Below are 26,910 nucleotides of genomic sequence, written 5' to 3' on the forward strand. Positions count from 1 at the left end.
CCGGTAGCTACTTCTGGGACTACAAGCAGTCCCCAGTGCTAAGGGGCCAAACTGACAGGCGTGCTGGGGTTGGGGGTCATGCGATGTAGGTGAGACAGGTGGAAGGCCAGGGGGAGGATTAAAGGGAAAGGATGACCTCGATGGGGGGTGCTTTCGATAGGCTGAAGGGCCCCCAATGGAGGTCCACCCCTTTGCCTGACACCAGCCCATGCAGCTAAAGCTGTCAGGCTTCCTGCATAGCGCGGGCTCTACACCACTGTGGGTAAAATACTGGCAACGGTGGGATGAGGTTCTTAAGTGGTCATTAATTGAACACTTAAGGGCCGCAATTTGCTGTCTCCCACACCCTCTATAAAATTTTAGACAGGGTGGAGGGTGGGTAGATGGCAGGAAGGTCACCTGTTGAATTTTGCATGCCCCCCGCCTCCTCCGCATACCCCCCCCACCCCCCCATCCCCACCATCCTCAAATCCATCAGAGTGAGAGCGGAAAATCCAGACCAGGGAATGTGTGTGGCTTAACTGAAAGGTATGGTCCACAGTGCATTGCTCCTACAATTTATCTTTACCCGAATTGATGAAGAACATTCTGGCGCACCGGTGTGATATTTATTTTTCCCTACACCACCCCTTGTAGTCTTTAATTGAGACTGGTAATTCAGTGAATATTGGTTTAGAACTGTAAGAAGTATTTTGTTGTTGACTTGGAGCCACCTCCCAAGCTCATTCAATTTTGAGTCCTTACGGACATCAGAAAAAAGACTTTATTCCATCAATCTCAGCTTGATTTCAAACTGCTTCAATAGCTAAATTAAAATACAACAGAATTCAATCCCTATGAACACTTTCCAGCTATATAGCAAACCTTTTGGTTTCAATTTCAATTTAACCCACAATGATCTAACTACTTTTAAGCAATATCATTGTATTTCCAGCTGGAGGTACTTTGATTAGGAGGGGCAGATTTTCAAATGCTTTGTTGTTTTAATATATGATTATCCCAGTTTCTTCCATTTAATGCATATCCTTTTTCCCTCATACACGTGAAGTGTGCACCTCAGATTATGTCTTCAGACCTAAAGTAAACCCACTTAACATCCATTAAAAATGTTTTTTAGTCTTATTCTCAGTATTGCCATATCAACAGGACTGCCCAATTAAGTTGTTCTCATTCCAACTATCTATCACTTCTAAACCGAATCGGCATGCAGTCCTTCATGTTTATCTTTTGCACTGATAATAAATGGTTAGTTACGTAGGCTGGAGTAATACAGACTAAATTTAAATGACCTTGCTGGCAAGGCTGACATTAACTTTGAAAGGATCACAGTATATTCAGATAATGGAATGACTAACTGTAACTTTAATGCAATATTCCCAGTAATTTTACATTGTCCCTGGAAGCACCATTTTACTGATATGAAACATGGCCTCTAGATGAATGAGTGTGAAGAAAACCTCCTTTCAGTCAAGCTGTGACATACACTGAGCATAATCAATGTAGCTCCACATGGAATATTTTGCATAATTGTTCAACTGTGTTGTGGAACAGGATGTGACAGGATTTAATGAGCTGCAAGCATTCACAGAACATAACATGTTATGAAGAGAATACCTAATGAGTAAGTGGCACTGCCATAATTAACTAAGAGAGCTAAATCATTTATGCAGATGAGAAATCAGACATTCCCTCTTGGTTAAATTATCATTTTAGTAAATTAACAAACTTAACAAAAATGTAATGAAATATTCCCTTAAAAGCCACGTCACGAGCTGCAACTTTTCTGCAAAACAGTTTTCGTGATTTGGGGTAATAAGTTGTAATTATTCAAAACACATCAAAGTAACATTCATGTATTTTACAATTCATGTTTATGATTATTGTTTGAAAGTGTTATTGTTATACATCATGTCTCATAACATATTCAAATGGTTGTCCTCTTGGAATTATTCTTTAAACTTTTTACGCATGTTACAGATAAATAAATTTGAGTATCCACGGTTACAGCAGTGGTTAGTTGCATGTATATAGTTTTTTAAACAATTGCCAAGTTAATTATTACAATGATGTGTTTTGAGGTTCATTTTGATTCAAACCAGATTCTGAATTGGGTCAGGTGGCAGATGAGATCTCTATCACAAATTTCCATTTTATTGTTGCTGATATGGCCCTCAAACTTTCCTCTTCCCTTTCTTCTAATCCCCCAGTATTTTATTCAGATACGCCAAGCTCCTCTTCATGCCCTTCTTGTAACATGGCGCAATTCTTGCCACACTTCAACCATCATACTTTGTTGAAAGGCTCAAAGTAGAATTAAAGAAGTGTCAATCAGAATTGAAGAGATAAGGAAATATACAAATCAAAGGTGAGGAACATAGCTGAAAAAAGTCAGCAATTTTGATACATTATCTGTCATATAACATTACACCACATAGCTTAATCTCACTGTGAGAAATGTCAAGGGAGATATACGAGTATCAACTATTATGCAGGCTCAGTGTTAACAGTAACACATCTCGACTAAGTTAAATTATAATTTAAATTATTTCATAGAATCAGGAAATCATAGAATGATGCAGCATAGAAGGAGGCCCTCGACCCATTATGCATGTCCTGACTCTTTGAAAGAGCTATTCAATTAGCCCCATACCCCCACTCTTTCTCATATCCTTGCAATTTTTTCCCCTTCAAATATTTTGAAAGTTACCACTGTATCTGCTTCCAGCTCCTTTATAGGCAGTGCATTCCAGATCCCAATACCTCGATGTGCTTTTTAAAAAATTCTCTTCTTGTCTCTGATTCTTTTGCCAATTACCTTTAAATGTTATCTCTGATTACTGACCCTTCTGTCATTGAAAACTGTTTCTCTTTACATTATTAAAATCCTTCATGATTTAGAATATCTCCATTAAATCTCCCCTTAACCTTCTCTGCTTAAAGGAGAACAATCCCAGTTTCTCTAGTTCTCCAAACTGAAATCCCTCATTCCCTGGTACCATTCTGGTAAATCTCTTCTGCATTCTTTCTAAAGCTTTCATCTCCTTCTAAAGTGTGGTGCCCAGAATCAGCCCAAAACTCCAACTGAAGCCCAGTCAGTGATTTGTAACGGTTTTGCATAACCTCTTTGCTTTTGTACTCAATGCCTTTTTGTAAAGCCAAGAACCGCGTGTACTTTTTAATCACCTTCTCAACTTGTCTCGTCACCATCAGAGATTTGTATATCTACATCCCCGTGCCCTCTGTTCCTGCATCCCCCTTGATATTGTACCATTTAATTTATAATGCCTTGTCTCACTTTTCCTATAAAAATGTATAATTTCACAGCATCTGCCATTGTCTTCGAATTTCACCAGTCTGTATTCACTCGAAATATGTTACTATCCTCCTCACTGTTCTCTTCCAGAAATCCAGTTGATGAATGAAAATACTGAAGTACTTATTCACGGAGTAAAACATTACAAGCACGCACCTTCTAACTCAATGATCAGTACCATTTGCAACTCCTTAGATACTGAAGCAGTCCATGCTGACATGCAGCAAGACCTGGACAACACTCAGGCTTGGGCTGATAAGTGGCAAATAACATTAACGCCACACAATTTCCAGGCGATGACCATCTCCAAAAAGAAAGCATCCAACCATCTCCCCTTGACATTTAATGCCATTACCATCGCTGAATACCTCACTATCAACATTACCATCGACTGGAAACTGAATTTGACCAGCCATATAAATACTGTGGCCACAAGGGCAGATTAGAGGCTGGGAATTCTGCGGAGAGTAACTCACCTCCTGTCTCCCAAAAGCTGGTCCATCATCTACAAGGCACAAGTCAGGAATGGGATGGAATACTGTCCATTTGCCTGGATAAGTGTAGCTCCAACAACCCTCAAGAAGCTTGACACCGTCCAGGACAAAGCAGCCCGCTTGATTGGCACCCCATCCACCAACTCAAACATCCAGTCCCTCCACCACCAATGTACTACATGCAAGATGCACTACAGCAAATCACCAAGGCTCCTCCGGCAGCACCTTCAAAATCCGTGATCTCTACTGCCTTGGAGGACAAGGGCAGCAACCACATAGGAACACCACCACCTACAAGTTACCTTCCATGCCACACACCATCCGGACTTGGAATTATATTCCTGCTCCTTCACTGTCACAGGGTCAAAATCCTGGAACTCCCTTCCCAGCAGCAATGTGGGTATATCTGCACCAGATGGACTTCAGCAGTTCAAGAAGGTGGCTTACCATTACCTTCAGAAAGGACATTTAAGAATGGACAACATATGCACTTGCCAGTGACGCCCAGATCCCATGAAAGAATATATAAAAAAACACACCACAGTTTCAGTATTTCCTTATATATGCTCAAGTGAAACTTCAATTCACCTGATACCATTAAACAGAATTAATTTAACACTCACTGTTTACTACATTTCTTAGTATTGTTTCATTTACTGTACAAATATGCCCCCAATTTTTTTATTCATAGCGTGTGGACATCGCTGGCAAAACTGGCATTTATTGCCTGTCCTTAGTTTTGGTAAAAAGTTGATGGGCCTCCTTCTTGAACCGCTGTTATCTTTGTAGCAAGTTTCTTCAACTGGGTAACTTGCTAGGCCACTTCAAAAGGCAATTAAGAGTCAATCACAAAGGTATGGTATTGGGGTTACACAAGTAAAACTTGGTAAAAACCGCAGATTTCTGCCCTTAAAGGACATTCATGAAACTTTGGGATTTTACAAAAATTAGGTGGTGATTGCAACTTTTGTTTTCAGATTTTTTAAAAACAAATTCTAATTCTAACGTGTCAATGTGGGATCTGAACTCCCATGGTGTGGATTAGTAGCCCATGGCCAGGATTTTTCAGTTGGTGTGCAGGGGCGGGCCCGACACGCTAGCGCATAAAATGACATCAGTCGTGCATCCCGACGTCATCGCACTGTCTCGCGATGTTTCATTCGGCGGGCGTGCGCCGGAGTCAGCTGTGCGCCCGTCGATAATTGATAGGCCTATTAAGGCCGTAAACAAATTAATTAATGTCAAGTTAACGCTGCCCATCCAACCTTATGGCTGGCGGGCAGACAAAAAGGCCAAGCAGCCTTTACGTTTTTTAGGAAACCTCATCCACGAGGGGAAGGATGTTTCCTAAAGTTTTTATGAATTAAATAAAAAGTTTTCCTGAAAGATAAAAACATGTCCCATCTCATGAGTCACATGAGGGGACATGTTTCATTAATTTTTTATTGATTTTATTTATTATTTTCAAAAGCGCTTCAATCTCCCTGAGGCAGTTCCATGCCTCAGAGAGATTGAAGTACTCTTTCACGCACATGCGCGAAAGAGCGCTGGCTCTGACCCTCACTCCTCCCCCCGCCCGCACAGGTAGCGCTGACTGCTCTAGTATTACGCTGGGTGTGCCTTAATTGGCCCACCTGAGTAAAATGACGGTGCAGAGCCAATTGTGGGCGGCGGTCGGCTCTGTGACTGCCCCTGCCGGGCCCACCCGACACGGGAAAAATTCAGGCCCATGTTTCTGGATTGCCAGTAGAAAAACCACTACACCACCAAACCCCATTTGACCTTCTTCTGACCATGGCATTTGCAGCTTACACACAATTGTTGGCAGCTTTTCTTTGCAGTTTAAAGGATTGAATATCCTTAACTATCAGCTGCGGGTCAGTAATCCCCGTTCTCCTATTCTGTCACATTTAATGATTTAGGCGAACTCACCAGTCTTGGGACCTTTCAACAACAGTATTGACTAACTGTAGTGGTCCAAAGCTACAGCCAGTCAGCAGACAAGTTAATCATTAAATTGAAGAACATCCTCATTACTGCAGCACATTTAAATGTCAATATTCTCCAGAGATCTAACTAATTATGTTGGGTCAATATAGAATTTTAAAAAAACAAAAAGACATAGCAATTTTGCATGACTTTTTTGAACCAAATTGAGCACCCGGTTTGTGAAATCAGTGTCAGTTGAAGTAGGGATGTTTTAAATTATAACCCAAGAGCCTCACTATAACAGCTGGTTTGGCAATTGCTTCTGGGGGCATCCTGCCAGCAATGTAAGTGTTGAAAATGGAGGCACCTATCTTTTCAGATGTCTCAGTTCCATGCAGGCCAGTGAAATTCCTATGTGGATCCCCTGCACCAGCAGCCAGAACCAACATTTCAAACAGAGACTTTAAAACAATTGCTCATAAATCAAAATTTGCATGCACAGTCATTTTGTAATTCTAGAAACCACCCTGCAATCTGAATAGAGTAGTTGCCACAGCAACTGGGTTCTCAGGCTAAGGGGTTCTACAATATAAATACACCATGAGACAATGAATGAGGAGCCATCTAGACACATGAACCTGTTAATTAGATCATTGTCTTCTTCAGGCTCTTGTCATGAGCACCACAGCAATTGCAAAAAATAAAATTTTTCTATTTTCTTCAAAATTTGGTATTCTTTATGTGCCCATTGAAGAATACTCAGTGCAATGGCTGCAGAAGAAAACCTCAAAATCGTGGGGAGATCTGAACTAATCTGGCACATTGCCCACCAAGAGAGAAGCAAGGAAGTTAAATAATATGATACTGAATGTGCCAGTCATGAAGCATAGACTCCCATCATCTAAATCTGTGTTTGACAAGAAGAGTTCCTGGCAGGAAATACATGAGATTGAGATTTGCCTGTTATGATGGATCTGCAATTTGGACATGGGGATTTCTCTGAGTGCATTAAATATTTAGGGGGATCATTCCACTCTTTTCTGCTATCCTAATAACTCAGTTTTTGCAGTGGGGTTATCTGCATCATAGATTGTCCTGCTATACATTTTTCTGCTTCAGAGGTTGTGCAATTGTTCTTCCAGTTTTTTTAAGGCAGTTTACTGCATTATAAATATGGCTTGGAACAAAATTGCATGCTGTGAAAATCCCTTTCTTATACCAGGAATTTCTGTCACGATGGTGGCCATCGTTTGGTCTTTGAAACAATGAACGGTATTAACAAAGTAATTAAACAATTTCAATTGCACAACAAGGTAAAGGTGTAAGTACAACATTTTCAATCCAAACTTCAAGGAAGACAAGGGATTAGGAAAACTTTGTCAAAAAGCACACCCACCCTGCCCCCTACCACCCTCCCCACACAGACATGCGCAGACACACACACACACACACGGACAGGGTAGTGGATGTATGATTGTCATGACCGATGCAGTTGGTAAAGTGGAGTTATTTAAAAATTCCAGAGGGAAACTTTAAACATCTGTCAAAAACTATAACTATAATATAATGCGACTCTAAATTCAGGAATCAGAGCACCAGTTCTCGAGATTTTACATTAAACTAAATGAAACCTTTTATTAATTTATGCAGGTTAAAATATATATACGCATAGCTACAAATTACTACTATCATAACTTTTAACAAATTCCCAAACTAATCTCCATTAAGGCAACAGCAACCCATAGATTTAACCAAACACCAGGCAAAGCATTTTTACCTTACAAATTCAAAATGAGGCTCTTTTCATTTTGGTTCCTTTGGAGACAGTTGGAGGCTTACAGCTGCCTTTTGATCTTACATTGCCTCTGCCCTGCACACCTGAAAACTGCTAAAGTTATACCTAGCACCGCCCACTGAATGTAAATTCTCATTGTATCAACAGCCTCTGAACTAAACCTCTCTAACAATAAAACCCCTTTCATAGTACCAATTTTATTAGTAATATAAACATATGGCTTGGTATCTGCTAGATAGGTATCAGTTTTCACCCCAATCCTCGAATGCTCTATTCAAAAAATGCAAATGCACGCTGTCTCTCTTACATATCAAAACTAGCACATATCAAAGCACCCAGACTAGCTGGTTTTAATCCAATTAAGACACACCCACAGAATAAACCTCTATTTTTAAAGATAAATCTTTTCCAATAATATTATATACATTAATAGCTTCATGACAACGATGGACTGCCAGAAAGGGCAGTTGATTTTGAGTCATTTAAAATCTTCAAAAGGAAACTGTTTTGAGCCCTTTAGAGAAGGGGAATATAGGACTGTAGAGTTGTTAATAAAACTGTTTGATATTTTTACCCCCAGAGGAAGTAAAGAATTGAATATACCTTAACATATTGACAGGTGTCAGTGGTAGGAGGATAAGTTTATAATAGAATAAACATCACTGACTCTGAATAGTTTAGCTTAATTGGCTGAATAGTCTTTTCCTTCTACAGTACTACTTGACCTCAGCCAAAAAAATGGAAATCAAAAGAAGGTTGCTTCAAAGATATCAAATTGTCCTTAAAGTTTTAGTATGTAGCTGTGTGAGATTTTCTAGAAATCAGCACCAGTTTGTGTGTGTTGGCAATTTTAATGATCGTGTGGGGAAGGGTGCAAATTACAGAATATATTCCAGTTTTAGCTGCTTGGTAGTGCAGAATTCAAGTATTGCTGAAAAATGAGACCTTGTTGAAGCTTGCGTCTTGCACTTGCTGAACAATTCCACGTGTGCTAAGAACTACACTAACAACCAATTTAAGCTTATCAATCGGGCTTGCAATGTAGCTCATTTATGCTTTCTAGAAACTAAATATATTCATATGTAGGGGCCTGTCTGCTGCAGGCAAAAAGAATATATCCAGACAGTATCCCTTTTTTAAATAAACAAAAGCATGGGGGACAATAGCTCCCCCTCTGATGCATTTGCCATGGCAATGTTTTGACCAATCAGAGCTGACTTGCCTACCAATCAGCACTCCTTGTCTCATGCAGTATAAATTGTTCCCTTTGAAACTTGACATTTTTGCATCTGTCCTGATGAGTGCACAATGAAAAGCTTTGGCAGCATGTCTCTTTTTTTCAGCAATACTCATAGTCCAGTCTGTTTAGCACTCAGTTAAGCTTTATGTATAGATTATGCTGGTTTAAAAAAATTGACCATGCATCATCACATTAGTGATAACCTTATAGGAAATGCCATCTGATATTTTGTGCTATGAGGAAAATAATTTATTTTTATTGCCGTCTCTTGGACAGTTTGGCTTTCTAACAAATTCACCCAAAAGGAGAATGTTAGGATGATATTGCTTAGCCCATTTTCAAGCAGTCTTTCTGTTTGGCTAGTGGCCATAGAGCTGCACAGCACATTTTTGTACAAAAGCATATTGCTTTCACACCTAAAGTACTAGTGACTCACCATTCTGGAAATAGGTTGCCAAAACAGCAAAGTATGGAACTCAGCTAAATTTCTTGCCAATGAAAAAAAAATGGCTGTAAGATTTTTTTGCAGGGTGTACCCTCCATTGGCCTTAATCTCTAACACATCAAGATGTAATTTGTTTATCAATGAATCTTTCAGCAGCAAATGGTTTCAGAAATGGTTTGCAGAAATATTTCTGCTATCACATCCCTTAGAGATCAAACAATAGACAGTGTAGGAATAGCTGTAGTAAACCTGACACTATAGGGTTATGTCTCTGCAGGGTTTGGAGATGATGAGATGGCTTACAAAGTTTAAAATACCATTAAAACAAGCATTTATCTCCTTTTAGTTCAGTTCTGGAGACATAATTATTGAAAACAAAATACTAGGTGCAATATTTAAATTTAAGGGCAGTGTTAAAGGAGGAGAGTTGGAGAGGCAGAGAGGTGTAGAGAGGACACTCCAGAACTTAACACTTAGATGGTTGAATGCCTAGCCATGAATAGTGTGGCAAAGAGAATGGGGGTGCACGAGAGGCCTAGGGATCCTGGAGGGTTGTAGGGTTGGAGAAGATGACAGAGATACGGAGGGAGCAAGTTCATGAAGGGATTGAACGCTTGGATGCAAATTTTAATTAGGAGGTTTTGTGAAGCTAACATAGATCATCAATCATAGGGCTGTTGGATGAAATACGATTTGGCATTTATTATGTCACAATCCTAATGGGGGAACCATAATCCAAAATAACCAAATTTACCAAATGACCCCCAAATGAAAAAATTACCAACAAGATTTCACATTTTGTAACTTATACTTTGACACAAATCAGAGTCAGCATAAATTAAACATGAAGTAACAGGCAAATTATGGTTGGAATGAACTACAAATTACACATGGGCCAGGATTTTGCCCTCATCGGGCGGTCTCGGTGGGGTGGGTGGGAGCGGTCGGGAAGCCGACCACCGCCCACGGTCGGTGCCCGACTGCGATTTCACACTGGCAGGCCAATTAAGGCCCACCCAGCGTGAAACGCATGCTGCAGTGCTCAGCACTGCCTGTGAGAGGTGGGGGAGTGGGGAGGACAGGGTGGGAGGTGGGCGAGCGGAGAACTTCATGCATGCGTGTGGGTGAGCACAGGAAAAGCTCCCTTAGGCACAGAGCTGCCTCAGGGAGATGAAGATTTTAAAAATTAAAAATAAAAACTTTTAAAATGCTAAAAAAAAAGTCCCCTCATGTGATTCTGTCACATGAGCAGGGGCATGTTATTACTGAAATGTTACAATTTTAATTTAATCTTTAATAGCTGTTGGAAACCTCATCCCGCCCATCGATGAGGTTTCCTAAAAAATCCAAAGGCCGCTTGGTCTTTTCGTAAGGTTGGACAGGCAGCAAAAAATTTAATTCAGTTGGGAATTTAATGGCCTTAATAGGCCGGTTAATTGTCGGCAGGCACGCTGTGTGCGCCCGCTGACCAAAAGACCGCGCGTCTGCGTGATGATGTCAGGACGCTCGTCCGACGTCATCATGCGTCATTTTACACTCGTTCAGGTCGAGCGCTCGCCCACCCAAAGAGCAAGGAACTCTGGCCATGGAATAACAGATGCAATAAAGACTCTCACAAGATTACAAGCATTCGCATCGCTCCCCGCACAAATGTGGCACCACATGCAATCTCACAGTCTTTCCAAATCTGAGTCTGGTACGTCAGATCTCTCACTTTTCTCACTCAATGGATTTGGTCCTCAAGTCACCTACAACAGTAGCTCCACTCCTTTTGAGTTCCCCGGAAACACCCTGCACAACCGCTTTAACTAGGTTCATACGTTCCTGATGGCACAGATTGCCCAGAGATTCCTTTAGCTGATTCCTTTCATAATCCTTGTTTAATAGTCAGGTTTGCTTTGGCAAAAGTGAAGCATAGCAGTAGAATTGTTCATTTCACTATCTCTGCTCTGACCCTGTCTTCAGCTTTCGGTCCCTTTTAACTGTATTACACTCACTCCTTGTAAATATGCCTTCTCAGATCTTCCCATGCTGCAGCTTCTTTGACCCTGGCCACTTGATGTCCGTATCTTAACTTCCTTCCTGTTGGTACTGCTTCCAGGCCAAGGGTCACCAGGTCACAAGAACCAGTATTTTTTTACTATTTAAGAAAATTACAATTGTCCCATTTACAAAATGCTTGTGGATTGAATAGAGGTGATCCACAAAGCAGTCCCCAATCTCTGTGTCTGGTCTCCCTAGTGTAGAGGAGTCAGCATTGTGAGCAGTAAATACAATGTTCTAAATTGAAAGAAGTACAAGTAAATCATTGCTTCACCTGGAAGGAGTATTTGCAGCCCTGGATGATGTGAAGGGAGGAGGCAAAATGGCTAGTGTTACATCTCCTGTGCTTTCCTGTGTAGGCGGGAAGGATAGATGTTTTTGGAAGTGATTGAGGAAAAAGGAACAGTTCCTTGAGAATGCTGAAAGAAGAGGAGAGAGGGAAGGGAAGATATATTTGGTAATGGCATCACAATGGAGTTGACAGAAATGGCAAAGACTGTTCCATTGAATGTGCAGGCTGGTGGGGTGGAAGGTGGGAACAAAGGGAACCCGTTCATTGTTCTGGAAGGGAGGGGAAGGAATGAGAGCAAAACCACAGGAAATGGGACTGCCATTTCCACCAGTGTGATGCTACCATCAAAAATATCTTCTCCTCCCCTCCTCCCTTCCCCTCCTCTTTCAGCATGGTGAAAAGGGGGTTTTGTGACAGAGCAACTGAAAAGATGATCTGAACATTAGCGACAATAAAGTCAGTGGACTACTTGCACTTAGATAAAGGCAAAGTTCTGCGGATGCTGGAAATCTGAAACAAAAACAAAATATGCTGGAACAACTCAGCAGGTCTGACAGCATCTGTGGAGAAAAAGACAGAGTTAACATTTGAGTCCGTATGACTCTTCTTCAGAGTTCTGACGCTCCGTTCAGGCATGCATTGACTTTCATTCACTACCGCACGGACGAGGCCAGCCAGGCAAAGCAAGCCAGAGGCTTCGCAGCGATTGCTGGGTTCCCCCACATCCAGGGTGCAATCGACTGCACACTTGTGGCCATCAAGGCACCAGCGAGTGAGTCAACAGGAAGGGATTCCACTCCATGAATGTGCAGATAGTGTGTGACCTTAGGATGCAGATTTTGCAAGTCTGTGCAAGGTACCCTGGCTGATCCCATGATGCTTAAATCCTGAGACACTCCCAGGTGCCAGGCTCTTCAGTGCTCCAGCCCAGTTTGATGGATGGTTGCTGGGTGACAAGGGCTATCCCCTCAAATAGTGGCTCATGACGCCTCTCTGCCATCTAGAAACAGAGGCTGAGCAGCGGTATAATAGAAGCCACGCCTCCACAAGGGCTGTGTTAGAGAGAGCCATAGGTCTTCTCAAGATGCGCTTCCGATGCCTGGACCGTCAGGGGGTGCACTCCAGTACCCCCCAGGTCGTGTGTCACTGATAGTGGTTGCATGCTACATTCTCCACAATCTTGCACTGGAAAGGGGGGACGCAGTGGAAGAAGAAAATATTGATGCAGCTGCCCTGGCAACAGACGATGAGTCCAGTAGTGAGTCCGAGGACAAGTACGGTCAGGAGAACACTGAGGGCAAAGACGCTGACCTGGGCAACCTTCAGGGAGGCAGGGACACCGGGGAGACTTTGATCCAACGCTCTTTCAGCTAGCCTACCAAATAAGAACCACCATCACACGCCAGCACTGCAGGCTCCATACTCGATAGATGAGAGCAACATTTGCTTGGTTAACAACAAGCACGATGTGCCATTTCAAAAAAGTTCAATGACAAACAAATCACTCATAACATCATGGGTAACCCTGCACCTGCAGAACTAATGAAGCACCCAGAGGCTTGTTGAACAGAAACACATTTAATGTTGTGGTGCCTGGCATACAAAATATAAATTAAATTGAAAGGTGTTTTCCAACACACCAAATAATAATTAACGTAAAAGTGGGGGAAAAAATATCGCCAGTGATAAGCCCGTGTTGTGCTTAAGGTGCTTTAAGTTTTCGCTTGCGGGTGCTACATCTAGGTGCTCCCCCCTCACTGGCACTGGCATTGGAGACAGCCTGCTCATTTTGCTGTCCTGTTGGCCTTGATGACCTTGGCGGGTGCCCTCTGGTCCATGGAGCCTGTGCTGGCCCTGCCTGAGAGGGAGCGGTCAGTGCCACGGCTGGCATCTCCCCAGTTGCTGCAGTCTCATCAGATGCCACGGTCACTAGCAGAGGGGCGGAGGAGCTGCTGCCATCATCTGGAGCACCCTGAGAGGAGCCAGCAGAGACGACAAGCAGCTCATGTGCCAACATCAGGTCGCTTTGGACCTCCCTGCTCACCATTGATGGATGGGCACCTAGCTAGATACTGGATGCCCAATTCATCTCCCACACTGACAGTGACCTCCTGAGGTCATTGCCAGTGTGAGGGCTTGCAGGTCCAAGTGCATCCCCAGGAATCGCTGATACAGTTCTGGAGGAGCCTCTCCATGAGAGCCGTCACTCTCTCCATGGAGGAGGCAGTGTGCTCGGCCATGAGGGTCATTACATTGCTCATGCTCCACAAGGACTCCTCCACAACGGAGACCATGGCACGCATTCCCTTGTGTATCTCCGTCAGATCCTCCCACACAACCTGCTGGACTTCCAGCATCTGCTGCCTTAGGGATGACTCCAGAGGCACATCATCAGCCACCGACTGAGCATGTTCCTGGTCTCCAGGAATTCCTCCAATTGCTGGCGCCCTGGGCACTCTCTGCCTCCGCCTGCACCTCAAGCGAGTGTGAAGTGCCCTCACCACTGTGCACCAAGATACTATCGCCGATTTAATGCCCACCGAGGTGCTGGTACCTGCGCTGGTGCCTGCTTGGCTGAGAGGGTGTGACACAGGTGCATTTCCATGGTTGCTGTCCTCTGGGGTCAGCGGTGGGCCTTCAGGCTCCTTACCCTGATGGACTTCTGGTGAGCCTGAAAGGAAGAACAAAGTCATGTCATTCGTTGAAATCATGACACTGTTACTGTGCATGCCAGGCACCCAGATCAGGGTGCCCTCGTCTTTCCATTATCAATGAGAATTCCATGTTTGAGGCTCAAGCTCACATCAATATAGAGACAACAGTGGAATGATTGCTATGATAGACATTCTGACCTCAGTGCACTACAATCTTACCTGTGAAACCCCAACCTCACCACAGCCAGCTGACCTAGGCGCATGGTGCCTCTCCAACTCCAGGGCCTCCTGCTTGTACCTACTCAAGATTAGAAAGTCCTCCGCCAGTCCACAACCTCTCTGCATTGTGATGGGATGTCTTCTCCTGAAAGGACAGAGAAGCATTGACAAGTTCCTGTACCTGAATTGCCATTGCAGCCTGGCCAATCCCACCTGAGGAGAACCTTGCAGGGCTCAGCCGATTCATGACCCTGGAACCGCAAGTCACTCATTCTAAGCGGCCAGGGCTCACCCACTTGCCCAGATGCTGCCTCATTGACATTTGCCACTCACACTCTGAGGTCCAGGCCGGGGGTGGGGTGGGGGGTTGGCGGTGGTGGGGAAGCTCCTAACTGCTGTATTAAGTGACCTTTGGCAAAATGGTACTCACCCTTCCCGATTGTAGGAGATCATTGAAGCGCTTACAGCACTGCACCCACGTGCACCTCACCACATCATGGGAGATCACCCTGGATGCCACCTCCTCCCAGGCATTTTTGGAGAGGTGGGGGGCCCTCCTCCTCCCGGACTGGGGACACGGATCTCTCTGCATGCTGCCACCTCCCCCAGGAGGGCAGCGAGACATTCATCAGAAAAACACAGGGCCGACTGCCCTCCCGCCTGCCATGTTCAGCACTTAAGAGCTCCATGATGAGGTGCGTCTGCTTCACTGGCAGCCTTCGCATGGCTGCCACGGCCACTTTTGAGTCGGCCACCAGGTCGCCATTGGACTCGGCGGACATTGAGCTCCCGCCCCCACCCACCCTTTCTCCCTGTTGCCGCTGTCGCACCTTATGCTGGGCGGGCCTCAATTGGCCTGCCTGCATAAAATGGCGGTGCGGAGCCGATTCAACCACCCCCACCCACTCCCACTGAGCCCGCACGCCGACCGTAAAATTCTGGCCTTTGTGATTCATGTACCAAGACACCCAGGTCCTTCTGTACCATCGAGTTCTGCCATCTTTTTCCATTTAAATAGTGTACTGCTTTTCCATTCTTCCTGCCAAAGTGAAGAAGTTCATATTTACCCATGATATACTCCATTGATAAATTTTTGTCCACTCACTTAAACTGTCACATTTGCAAACTCTCTACTTCCCTTTGACAACTTACTCTCCTACCTATCTTGATGTCATCAGCAAACTTAGCTACCATACATTTGGTCCCTTCATTCAAGTCTTTGATATAGATTGTAAACAATCAGTGCCCTGGCACTGATCTCTTTGGCACTCCACAAGTAATAGCTTGCCAACCTGAAAATAACCATTTATCCCTACGCTTTGTTTCCTGTTAGCTAACTAATCCTTTATCCATACTAATATGTTACCATCTGCACTATGAGCTCTTATTTTGCAACGGAACCTTTGATGTGGCACCCTATCGAATGCCTTTTAGAAATTCAAGTACACAGCATCTACAGGTGCCTCTTTATGCATATTGCTTGGTACTTCCTCAAAGAACCCTAACAAGTTAGTCAAACACAATTTTCCTTTCAAAAAACCATGTTGACTCTGCCTGATTGTAATATAATTTTCTAAATGGCCTACTATTACCTCCTTAATAATGAATTCTAGCATTTCCCCTTTGACAGATGTCATAGACCTGACATGTTAGTCCTATTTCCTTCTCCAAAATCTATTTTTTGTATCTAAGGTTCTTATTCCCACATGTACCTTTGTATCACAAACTTGTGGGCAGTTCTGCCAGTCTTCAATCACTGATTGACATAGTGACAGCATGATGCTATCAGTCAGATGCAGTATGTAGTCACCACATTTTGGAAGGAGAAGCAATAGTGGGGAGGGGGGAATGGCTCTGAGGAGTCCAAGGCCAACCTTTGCATGTCTGACTATTGTCTCCAACAAGAAAGCCCCTCATAGAAGATAAGTACCTTGGGCTGAAAGTGTGAGATATTCTTCATTCTTTTGGTGAAGTCCTGGATTCAGTTTAAGGCAAAATTTATTTAGCTTTAACAATTCATAAAAGAAATAATATAAATAGTTAATTAGTGTCCCCATGAATTTTGAAAATGCCAACAGAAATAGCTGCTTTGTCAGTGGATGATTACATAAATAAATGGTGTTCAGCATGAGCTTGCATGGATGGTTTCACTAATTCCAGTTACATGACCCCCTCCCGTTACATGAATCAATAATACAACTGAATCTGAGCTGATAGAGGTTCAGAACCTGGGTATCAGCCCAGCAGCTTCCTGCTGAAAGTGCTAGTAGCACTATCAGGTTGTTTGTTTTATTTTCCCATAGGCTGTGCCTTTTTTTTAAGGGTGAGCTTCACATTTAAAATGTGCCTGTTTCACCAAAAGGAATTGTAAATATATCACAGGGTGTTTACTCCAGTTTAGACCACAACCAAAATTATTTTAATGATTATTATTTGTGAGTAGTTATTTGGGGGCTCAGTTGGTAAATTACACTGGACAGGTCAGAAGTTCCAGCAACGGGCCTGAAAGTGGGGCAACTCTGCTTTGGTGGTCTGCCGGACCTAAGGGTGCCTCTTGTCAGTAGCAGCTGGCTAATTGGCTGCTGCTGGCTGCCAATCAGGGGGCCAGCAGCTCAGCAGCACCACCAGGAGTGTTGCCAATGCTGGGACTGTGCCTGGAATAAGCGGACACCATGGAAGGATGGTGTCCTCACAACCACGCGAGTGGGGTCTGGGGGCGCCAGGGCCTGACAATGAGTGTGGGGCTGGTGAGTGAAGGTGGCACATTGCCACGAGAGCAGCCATTGCTGCTGATGCATCCATCCATGGACCAAAGAATGACCAAATAGGAGGATACCCCCTACGCCCGAGAGCCCACTGAGAGGCCGCCAGGGTTTACCTAGCAATCTCCCCATGCGGCAGAAGGCTTCCCCATCACTGATAAGTGCCAGCAGCAGTGGGAAAAGGCCTTTAATTGTCCACTTAAAGGGCTCAATTGGCCGCTGGGCGGGAGGGAAATTTGCCACCTGCCTCGCTGCTGACAAGATGGCATGGCAGTGGGAAGATGACAGGAATGCCATCCTCTGCCTTCCTGTGTCATTTGAAAGTTCTCCCCATCTCCTAGCCTGTTCCCAGAGGGCTGGTAAAATCCAGCCCCCTGTGTAACTGAGCCACCCTTGTTTCTGTAGAGATAGCTGATCTCAACTTGAGTGGCACCAGGAACATTACAATTAGCTTCAGCATCCATAGGCTAGACAGTGGAATATCATTCATGAATTTATATTCCGGATGCCATGATGTGACTCTTGCTAAAAGTGAAGGTGTGTGGACATAGATTGGATGCAGGCACAGGCCTGGCTGGATTACTCCCCTTGGTCAAATGGCCTCCCAGCTTTCACATGCAATGAATGGCTGCTTGATTGAGGTACTCAAGTGAACTATCTGCATGCACACTGTGCTCCAATAAAAGTTAATGCTTTCAAAGGAGGAGGGGAAAGGAGCAAAATTAGCAAAAACAAACTATTTAAACAAGATGTTTGGAATCATAATGATCTTTTGAGAAATATTTTTACTTGTCGCAATATTAAAATGGTAGCTAAAACAACAACATTTTGGGACCCTTAGTTTTATTGTAATTTGATCCTATTTCTATATTTTTTATTTAATTACCCATCCTTTAGAACATTAACCCACTTGCTCATGAATGCCAGTGAATCATTTAGAACAAATTTTGATTGAGGATATTTAATTCTGCCACAAGCCCTCAAGTTCGACTATTAATAAGCAAATGAAAGGAAACATTTGTTTTTGTGCCATCTGTATTTATCCCTTTATATTTGATTCAATGCCACCACCATGGTCTATCACAAGATGTGGTGAACAATGCTGTGTAGCTAAATTCAAGTGCTCTGGTTAGCAGAGTGGACTATGTAAGACATAAGATCACAGGATACTGAGGAAACATTTACCGCATCTGAGCTTATCCATCCAGGAAGACCCCAAAGTCTCCCCACTGCAGGATCCAATTATTTTCTGGCTTTTCCCTCCAATACTCTATTTTCAAGTATAAGCTGTGTGTTGATTACTCTTTGTGTAAAAAAGAACATGCCAAAATCAATCCTAAATTTACCTATTTATGTTTGAACCTTCATCCCCTTATTTTGCTTTCATAATTTTGTTTGAATCAATTTTTCAGATTTACCTTTTCCATACTATTTACTATCTTGGATGCCCAAGATCATCTTCCTAGCACCTCCTTAAAGGATAAATAACAAAAGTTTTCCAGTCTTACCTCCTAACTCAGATCTTTGATTTTAGAGATCTGCCTTGTGGCTGTTCCATGCATTTCCCCCAGTGCTTGAATGTCTTCCTTGTGCCTTGGGGACTGGTACTGGATGCAGTGCTTAAACTGTAGCCTGAGCAGAGCATTATACAGTTTGATTGTGGCTTCCTCTGACTTGTAAGAAATAGCCGCAACACTGGAACGTAAAATTCTATTGTCTTTGACTGATACTCTGCACAGTTTGGGAGGTCTATTTTCGCTTCATCAAGAGTTATCGCTATATCATTCACTGTGTACGTCTCTCTTGTTTATTTTTTCATTCTATGTGCAATATTTCACACTTGACTGCACCTATTTTCTTTTGACTTTGTGATAAGGGAGACACAATCTGGTTGAGCAGAAGATTTAAGGTATTCTTTATTTTGGTCATCTTCTGCTCCCATACTAAAAGTCCTATATAAAATTTGGAATTGATTGTCATTTGATTTATTCAAGGTGGAGCCCACTTATGCTTAGAACAACATCCGTGCCTTCTTTCTGCAGGTGTCTGGGGGTAGGGTGTCAGTAAACTGTAAGACAACACATCTGTCCTCACTCAATGAAAGTTTCAATCAAATACACTTCAATCAGGAACCGTAGGAAGTAATTAAAGGCAAGAAGATGTTCCGTTTTTGCTTTTCCAAACTCAAGAATACAGAACAATTGCAACATCCTTATTATTCTGGCTGAGACTGACAAGCTTTTCATAGGCTAGTGCTTGATTCTGAGAACTTATTTTCTGTATGACATGCTATCATATGAAATGGTATATTTATCCCACTTTGCAAGCTTCACAATGGGCACTGTTTCCAAGCATTTTGCTTAGGCCTTCCTGCTTAGGGCCGCTTGATATTCAGATACATATCAAAATGCAGTCTTTCTGCTTGATACATGAGTGGCGGAAAGTAAGACAGAGAAGCAGAGTGATTAGGGAATGAATTCCAGGGGGCAAGATTTTCCACTCAGTATGTGGGCGCGCACCGGACACGCCCAAGTGTGAAATAGCATGTGATGATGTTGAGCAAGCATCCCAACCTCATCGCGCACACGCACGATATTTCGGTTGGTGGGTACGAGCAAGAGTTGGCAGCATGTCCACTGACAATTAAGAGGCCTATTAAGGCCATTAATCAATTAATCAACCTGTATTTTTCACTGCCCGTCCAACAGGCGGGTGAATCGGCCAGGCTGGTTGACGTTTCTGTAATTAAATTTTAAAAAATAAAAATGTTTGGACAGAGTTTTTCAAATATACATGTTAAGGTGGTGTACATTTTTTCCGGATTTTTAAAAACTTTATTCATTGGTTTAAAATTCTTTAGCTCCCTGCCTTCAGGGAGCTTTCAGTGCGCGCTCCCCTGCGCATGCACAGACTTTTGTGCTCGCCCTGCTCCTGCCCCGCCCCCGCCCCGGCAGCGCTGAGCCTTTCAGCGCGCCTTTCATGCTGGCTGGCCATTAATTGGCTAGCCAGCTTGAAATCGCGGTCGGGGGATGATCGTGGGAAGCGGACCATTTCCCAGCCACCCCCAGGGCCGCGTGCCACGCCCATCCGACAGTCCAAATATCCTGCTCCAGAGATTAGGGCCTAGCCAGCTGAAGGCACACAGCCGCCAATGATGATGTGATGAAAACCTATACCAAAGTCAAATGAAAAGAGCAAAAAAAGCTAAGGTCCTAAAACCAATCTCTGCAGGATACCTTTGATAAAAAGCAGATCCAGATCTATTGATTATAACTTTCAGAAAATGGATTTTCAGACAGTTCTCAATCCACTACATCAGGTTACCATTAATTCCACAAGATTCTGGAGGTTAAATCTGATAGATCCTGGAAACAGGTGCAGGGACTGCATAGCATGATGAACACTCACCTATTGATTGTGATCCAGACAGCATGGCAACTTTGTGCTGCTTACTCATTTAAATGATGTCAGCATTCAGCCAGCCCAGCAAAACTGTACTATCATTGGCTGATGTCAGCACGGGCTAACAGCACTTAAAGCTAGCCCACATCTTTTAAAGAGAAAGTGCATTGTGGCTGGAGTTGGTGCTGGCAGATGTGTAGTGAGTGAACCTGACCAGGAAAATGCTGAAGGGCATAACTTGTGTGCAGGCTGCAAGGTTTGTGACATTGCACTGAAGACCTTGGTGGAGGAGATGGAAATGAGTAGAGATGTTTTGTATCTGCATGGGGTGAGGAGTTCCTCAACATATATGATGAGAAGGCAGCGGAAGCAGATAGCCATGGAGGTCAATGCCAGGACTCACGCTCCGAGGACCTGGATGCATTGCTGCAAGATGTACAATGAACTAACATGAGTGGTCAAGGTCAGTGAATATATCATGAAATGCTATAAGCTACCAACTGTGCTACTAACTTCAGACTTTGTTCAATTCACTCCAAACTCACCTACTAACAGCCTCTTTAAATCAGGACTCATACCTAACCTTTATATACTTCACCTCACCCTCACATAGTTAATATTGCTGCAAGCCGTAAACCTATAGCTCACAGGCTGCACACACCCCCACACATTCTATTCAACCATGACAGCAACATCAGCAAAACAGACTGCACTCACAGACAAACCTCTCTCTCTCTTGCAGGGCATGGTGCCACATCGCCAGAGACAACAGGAGCTAACCAGAGGGGAGCAGGCATGCTTGCATATCTTCACCACCCTGGAAGAAATGATGCTGGCTTTAACTGGGGCAGCCATTACTGAGGCTGTGGCCAGCTGCAAGGGTGAAAGCATTGAAGATGATCGTATCCTCATACAAAATCATCCTCCTCATTCCACGCTCTCTTTGATTTACAAGTTGCATATGCTGTAAGTAGGTGCATCTTATTCCCCTTTCCCTAACACTACAACCCTACCTTTTGTGCCTTTCTCCTTTCCGATATCCAAAATATGTAACCTGGCCAGGCTGTGGAGGGGCAGCAAGAAGAGAGTGGTGATGTGGACACGCAGTCATGTGATTTCAAATGCACAGCTACCAGCTTAGATACTGACACCGTTTGTATTTTAGCTGATAGAATAGAGGTGGGATCTGCACATAGTGAGACATTGGGTACGAGTGATCTACAGCCAGTGCAGGGGTGAGCACAGTGCAGGTACCAGCTCATTGGAGGGCGAGGTTCTTCTACAGAAAACCCAGATGAAGACTTTGGTGGATGGTCTACAGAAGAACACCCATGAGTATGCACAACCAAATGCCTGTGCATTAAGAAACCCTGTGACCATATGAAGGAACATGGAGGAATCCAACACCAGCTTGGCACAGGGTTTTGTGGGGAGCCGAGAGCCTATTCTTTCCGGAGTGGAAGTTGTGGCCAACTCACTTGCACGCTTGTGCACCCAGCCATGATACTGGGTCTGATGGCCAATATCAAAGCTTCCATTGCAGCACTAGCAACAGCCATCCAGCATCTTAGTGCTGTCATGTAAGGTCAGCCAGCCGCAACTACTGCTACAGACTACTGCTATCCTGTCTATGAATTAGAGGGCAAAGGGGCTTGTAGAGTGTCACAGCGGTCCAGCCATCTATCCTTCAACCGGTTACTAGGATTGGTAAGGCACCAGCCTGGAGTTGTGGCAGTGACTCTAAGGCGCACAAACCTGTTATCCTCAGGAAGTGAGCATTCATCTTCCCACTCCATCAGTGCCCTTACTGTTGTCTGTCAACCAGCATGTCCTGACTGCTGCCACTCATGTCAAGGTGGTGCAATACCAAGCCGGGCTTTCTAGACTCAGAGTCGCTCAAAGTCATTCTGCAGTGCCCTCCAATGAAAGTGAGAAGCATTCCACCAACTAAGCTGCAGCCACTAGGGTAGCACTGCATGCTTATTTTGTGGTAGCTTATGTTTGCGCATTGTGGCCATCTGATCATCAGTGACAGATGGCAGGGCGTGGGACAGTTGGTGAATGGCGAATTGCAGTTGTGTTTACAGTTGGATAAGTCAATCATGGACAAACAGGCTAGAAAAGGGCATTCAAGGTTGCCTCATTCTTCCTCCTCCTCTTCTTTTTCCTGCTCCTCAGCTGCTCACCTTATAGCTGGTGCCAATGGCTGTCCTCATGATGGTGAGGTTGTGCAGCATGCAGCAGACCACCATGAACTTTGACACCTACTCTGTCGAGTACTGCAGGACTCTTCCTTCAAGGGCCTATCCTCGCATTTGTATGTGGCAGCATAGCTTTTTCTGTATGCTGCATGGGTTGCTCACTGGAGTCATCAGACATGTTGTCAGCAGATAGCACTTGTCACCCAGTATTCACACTTTGCTCCAAGGGCATTTGTAGTGTCTTGACAAGCCCAATTTCTTGCTCTCTATCTCATTGGGAAGCCTCCTGTGAGTTACCTTTTCAAAGACTTTCTAAAACTCAGGTAGACAGTGTCTACCAGGTTATCCTCATCCATTCTTCAATCAATCAAACTTGTAAGACACAACCTTTTTTCCAATGTTGAGTGTCCCTGATAAGGCCTTTTCTACGTAAAAGGGCATATGGGACATTGCTGATGGTACTTTTGAGCATCTTGCCAATTGCTGAAGTCCAGCCACTGGGCCTATATTTACCTACCTCTTCCTTACAACCAGTTTTAAAAATTGGAATAATGTTTAGGTCCTTTCAAGCAGAGGGCACATTGCTGACTATAGAGAGTTACTAAAGAAGTGGGCAAGGAGTTTGCATGTCTTTAAATGACCCAAGGTCAGGTATGGATGTTATTTGCATTTTTGCATGATATATTGTCCTACTGGCACTGTCATGGAACCGCATTATTTGACCCATTGGATTGTTTTTTTCATATTTTCATGGTATCAATGGCACAAAGTGCAGACATACAAATTGGAATATCATTTTTAAGTGGCAGTTTATTAGTACTTGTCTTGTTTGAGTTGGAGACTATAATTTTGTTCATAGAGCTATACATGGTTTAGCAACATAGCTGTGCAGTCAAACTCATACCATATAAAAGGTGGTATCCAATTCCTTATACTGCAAATGTCTTTAATCATGAAACATTTATTTTTTATTTTGGAGTGCTGTTTTGCCTTGAATCTTGGCAGTGCGCTGCTTTAAATATGTTATGACCAACTATTGTAATATAAAGGGTTAACTGATGGGATATGCTAATATATGATCCCTCTAATCGATAAAAGCCTCAATTTTAATGAACACTCCATTCAACTCTTTTTTGAAAGGTTTTAATCAATTCAGCATTAACTACCTCATCTGAGAGCCTAGTCGACAAACCCACTGCTCCAGGGACAGGAGGGAAGGAAAATTCCTTCAAATCTAAAGCTTTGTTTATGCTTTATTAATGTAGTGTTTATATTCTCTTGTTAAAAATCTACAAATCAAGTTAATTAAAAGCTTGTATCAACATTATCCTTTTTTGCAGTATTTTAAAAACGTGAATGATGCATTTTCCCAGTCTTCTCTACAACAAAAACAAGTTTCTGTTCTGGGAGTCTTTCTTCCTATTTAACTGTTGCTCATATTCCTGAAGCACAGTGTTGGAACCTGTGTAAGAGCCTCCATTTAACTTATGCCAATGTGAACACTTGAGTGCAACTGTAAAAAAAATCAATTTCTAGGGGTCAAGCCAGTACCTGTATCAGCACTTAAAAAACTAATATTGGCAATAATGATCAGGAAACTGCCGAATTGTTGTTAAAAACCCATCTGATTCATTAATGTTCTTTACGGAAGGAAATCTGCTGTCCTTACCTGGCCAGGCTTTTACGTGACACCAGATCTACAGCAATGTAGTTGACCCTTAACTGCCCTCGAAAATGGCGTAACAAGCCACTCAGTTGTACTCTTTGAATCAACCAAATAAACTAAATTAACAAAATTGGGGATAAATTAAAAAGCAGCCCCTTAACGGGAAACTGCAAAAACAAAGACAAAATTTAAAGGAAACTTACAAACATTAAACCAAAATGTGATTAAGAGGGTCAATAAAACGCCCCAGTCCCCGCGGGTCACTCAGTTGTATAGGGATCGGCAATAAATGCTCTCCTTGCAATTCTTGCCACATCCAATGAATTATTTTTTTTTTAAAGCTGTGAGATGCCCTTCTCCAGCAAAATCTGGGCTAATATTCTTTTTCCAAAATTATCCAACAATAACTGGTAGAATTTCCATCAGAACATTTCAACCCTTGTTTCCAACTGCTAAAAGGTTTCTGATAACCTATTTGTGATTACCGCGAATGTAAAGGTCCGGTTTTCTGTGTGCGCAAAATCCCAATTCCTCTTCCTCTCACTGACAATAGATCAGTTGGAGCAGGGATATTGATGTGAACCTCTCCTGTATAAGAAATGAGACCAACCTGCCACCCCTTACCTCCCTATCCTCCCTACTGGAGAAACTTCTTAGCTTTCTGACACGTTGTCACGGATAAAGTTATACATTTCCAATAAATGGAAAATCCAGCCCTTTGTTCCCCAAAGGGGCAATGGTAAATTGAGATGAGGTCTGAGCTGCTAGAATAATTATGGAATGTTTGTATTTCAAATGTGGAAACAAGTTGGCAGTGTTATGAACAGGTGAGGAAGGGCTGAATGGCTCCCCTTTTTCCCTCTCCTCATTTGACCACAACAAGTTTTTTGTTTGAGGATATACTTGCCAACTCAATGAATACATAACTGTTTATGTGCTGTAACCATAAAATAACAAATTGTGCAGGTTTCCTTAAGTTTAACAAAAAAAACATTAGTTTTATTATACTTAAACCAATCTAAGTAAAATAGTAAAATATGCACTATTTCGTACACACACTCAAAGTCCACCCACACACAAATACAGATAACAGCGTGGGGAAGGATGGATTGGGCAAATTAGAGTCTGCTATAAGAAGGTAAAATAGTATACAGTTGGTAGTTTGGCGACTAGGCTGGCTTCAGGCTGAATGTGAAGGTCTCAATGATTCCAGTTTAAAGATGTAGACAACTGAGTTGGTTGCCCTTCAGGAGACACAGCTGTGGAGCGGAGTTCTTTCGTTAAAATCTTTGTCGGCCGCACATGGAGGAAAATAGTAGACAGGGCCCGAGTTGTGTTGAGAGAGAGAGGTAGGAGGGACCCCATTTAGCTTATCAGCTGCTTGTACAGTTCTGCTGAGCATGTGCTTAAAACACACAAAAGGGGTTTGTTTGTCATGTGGCCTCTCTTCTCCAATTGCCAACAATTTAATCAGAATCATTCATTCCAATTGTAACTCAATTCGCTCATGTCTGGAAAACTATCTTAAACCAGAGTCCCATTGTCCAAGCAATTAGCTTTTAATGGTCCATGTCTAGTAGTCGAATCCCTCAAGTGATTGTTATAGGTGCCTTGTTAATAAGTCAGGAGATCTAGGGTCTTTCACACTCCTCAGGGGTATCATTGTCTTTGGTGGGTTTTGCAGACTTGCTGTCTTCATTCCAATGGGGTTGGAATGTGGAATGTACAGTGGTGCAAATTAGGTGGCCATCTTGGCTGTGAGCTTGAGTAACTTTTAGGGTAGAATCATCCAAGATTTGCACTAAGTATGTTAGCAGGCTGGAAAAAGGAAGTTTTACCTGCTGGCCACAATGGCAGCTTTTCATGCCATATTGTCCCAATCCTGCCTCATTAGTCATGTATTTCTGGGAAACATGCCAGGTCCCTAGTGGGGCAGCCTCTCAACTGCCTGCCCTGCTGTTACATCAGGCCTTCAGTAAACCGGGCACCATATTTAAAGGCCACCCCTGCAGCGAGCTAGCTCCCTTCAAGGGAGGAAAATTGCTGCCCCCAGATTTAGCAACATCTCCCTTGAGTGCCTACTGGACGCAGATGGAGGCCCGCCGCGAAGTCCTCTACCCCCACTCTGGGTAAAGGCCAGCAAGTATGGTCACCAATCCAGCAGGGTTGAAAGCGGTTGGTGGCAGCGGCAGTCACCCAGTGCCGAAAGAGGATGAATGGTCTCATCTGTTCCACTAGGGTAAGTCACTCTTCCCATCACTCTCAACTCACACATTCAAAACCCATCAAACATCCGCAGGGATCTCACACCTCAAGGGACAACACCACTAATTCTAACACACACATTTCCATCAAGCTCATATCCTCGCGAGCTCGCATCCTCTTCCCGTGCATGCCCCCACTCACTATACAAACATTCCGCGCAGTGCCATGTGACCCGCTCACACTCCATCTG

General features: G+C 43.4%; 1 protein-coding gene across 1 annotated transcript in view; it reads left to right on the plus strand.

Annotated features, from left to right (window-relative positions):
* LOC144680658 (uncharacterized) overlaps positions 1 to 4,400 on the plus strand; it is a 163,320-nt gene extending 158,920 nt beyond the window's left edge. The window contains exon 3 of the mRNA XM_078541889.1: positions 3,404 to 4,400. Coding sequence (XP_078398015.1) covers positions 3,404 to 3,759 — 356 coding nt within the window. The 3' untranslated portion in view covers positions 3,760 to 4,400. The remainder of the gene's footprint in view (positions 1 to 3,403) is intronic.
* The last annotated feature ends 22,510 nt before the right edge of the window (positions 4,401 to 26,910 follow it).

Source organism: Cetorhinus maximus, chromosome 5 (assembly GCF_964194155.1).
Source record: "Cetorhinus maximus chromosome 5, sCetMax3.hap1.1, whole genome shotgun sequence".
Taxonomy (NCBI): Eukaryota; Metazoa; Chordata; class Chondrichthyes; order Lamniformes; family Cetorhinidae; genus Cetorhinus; species Cetorhinus maximus.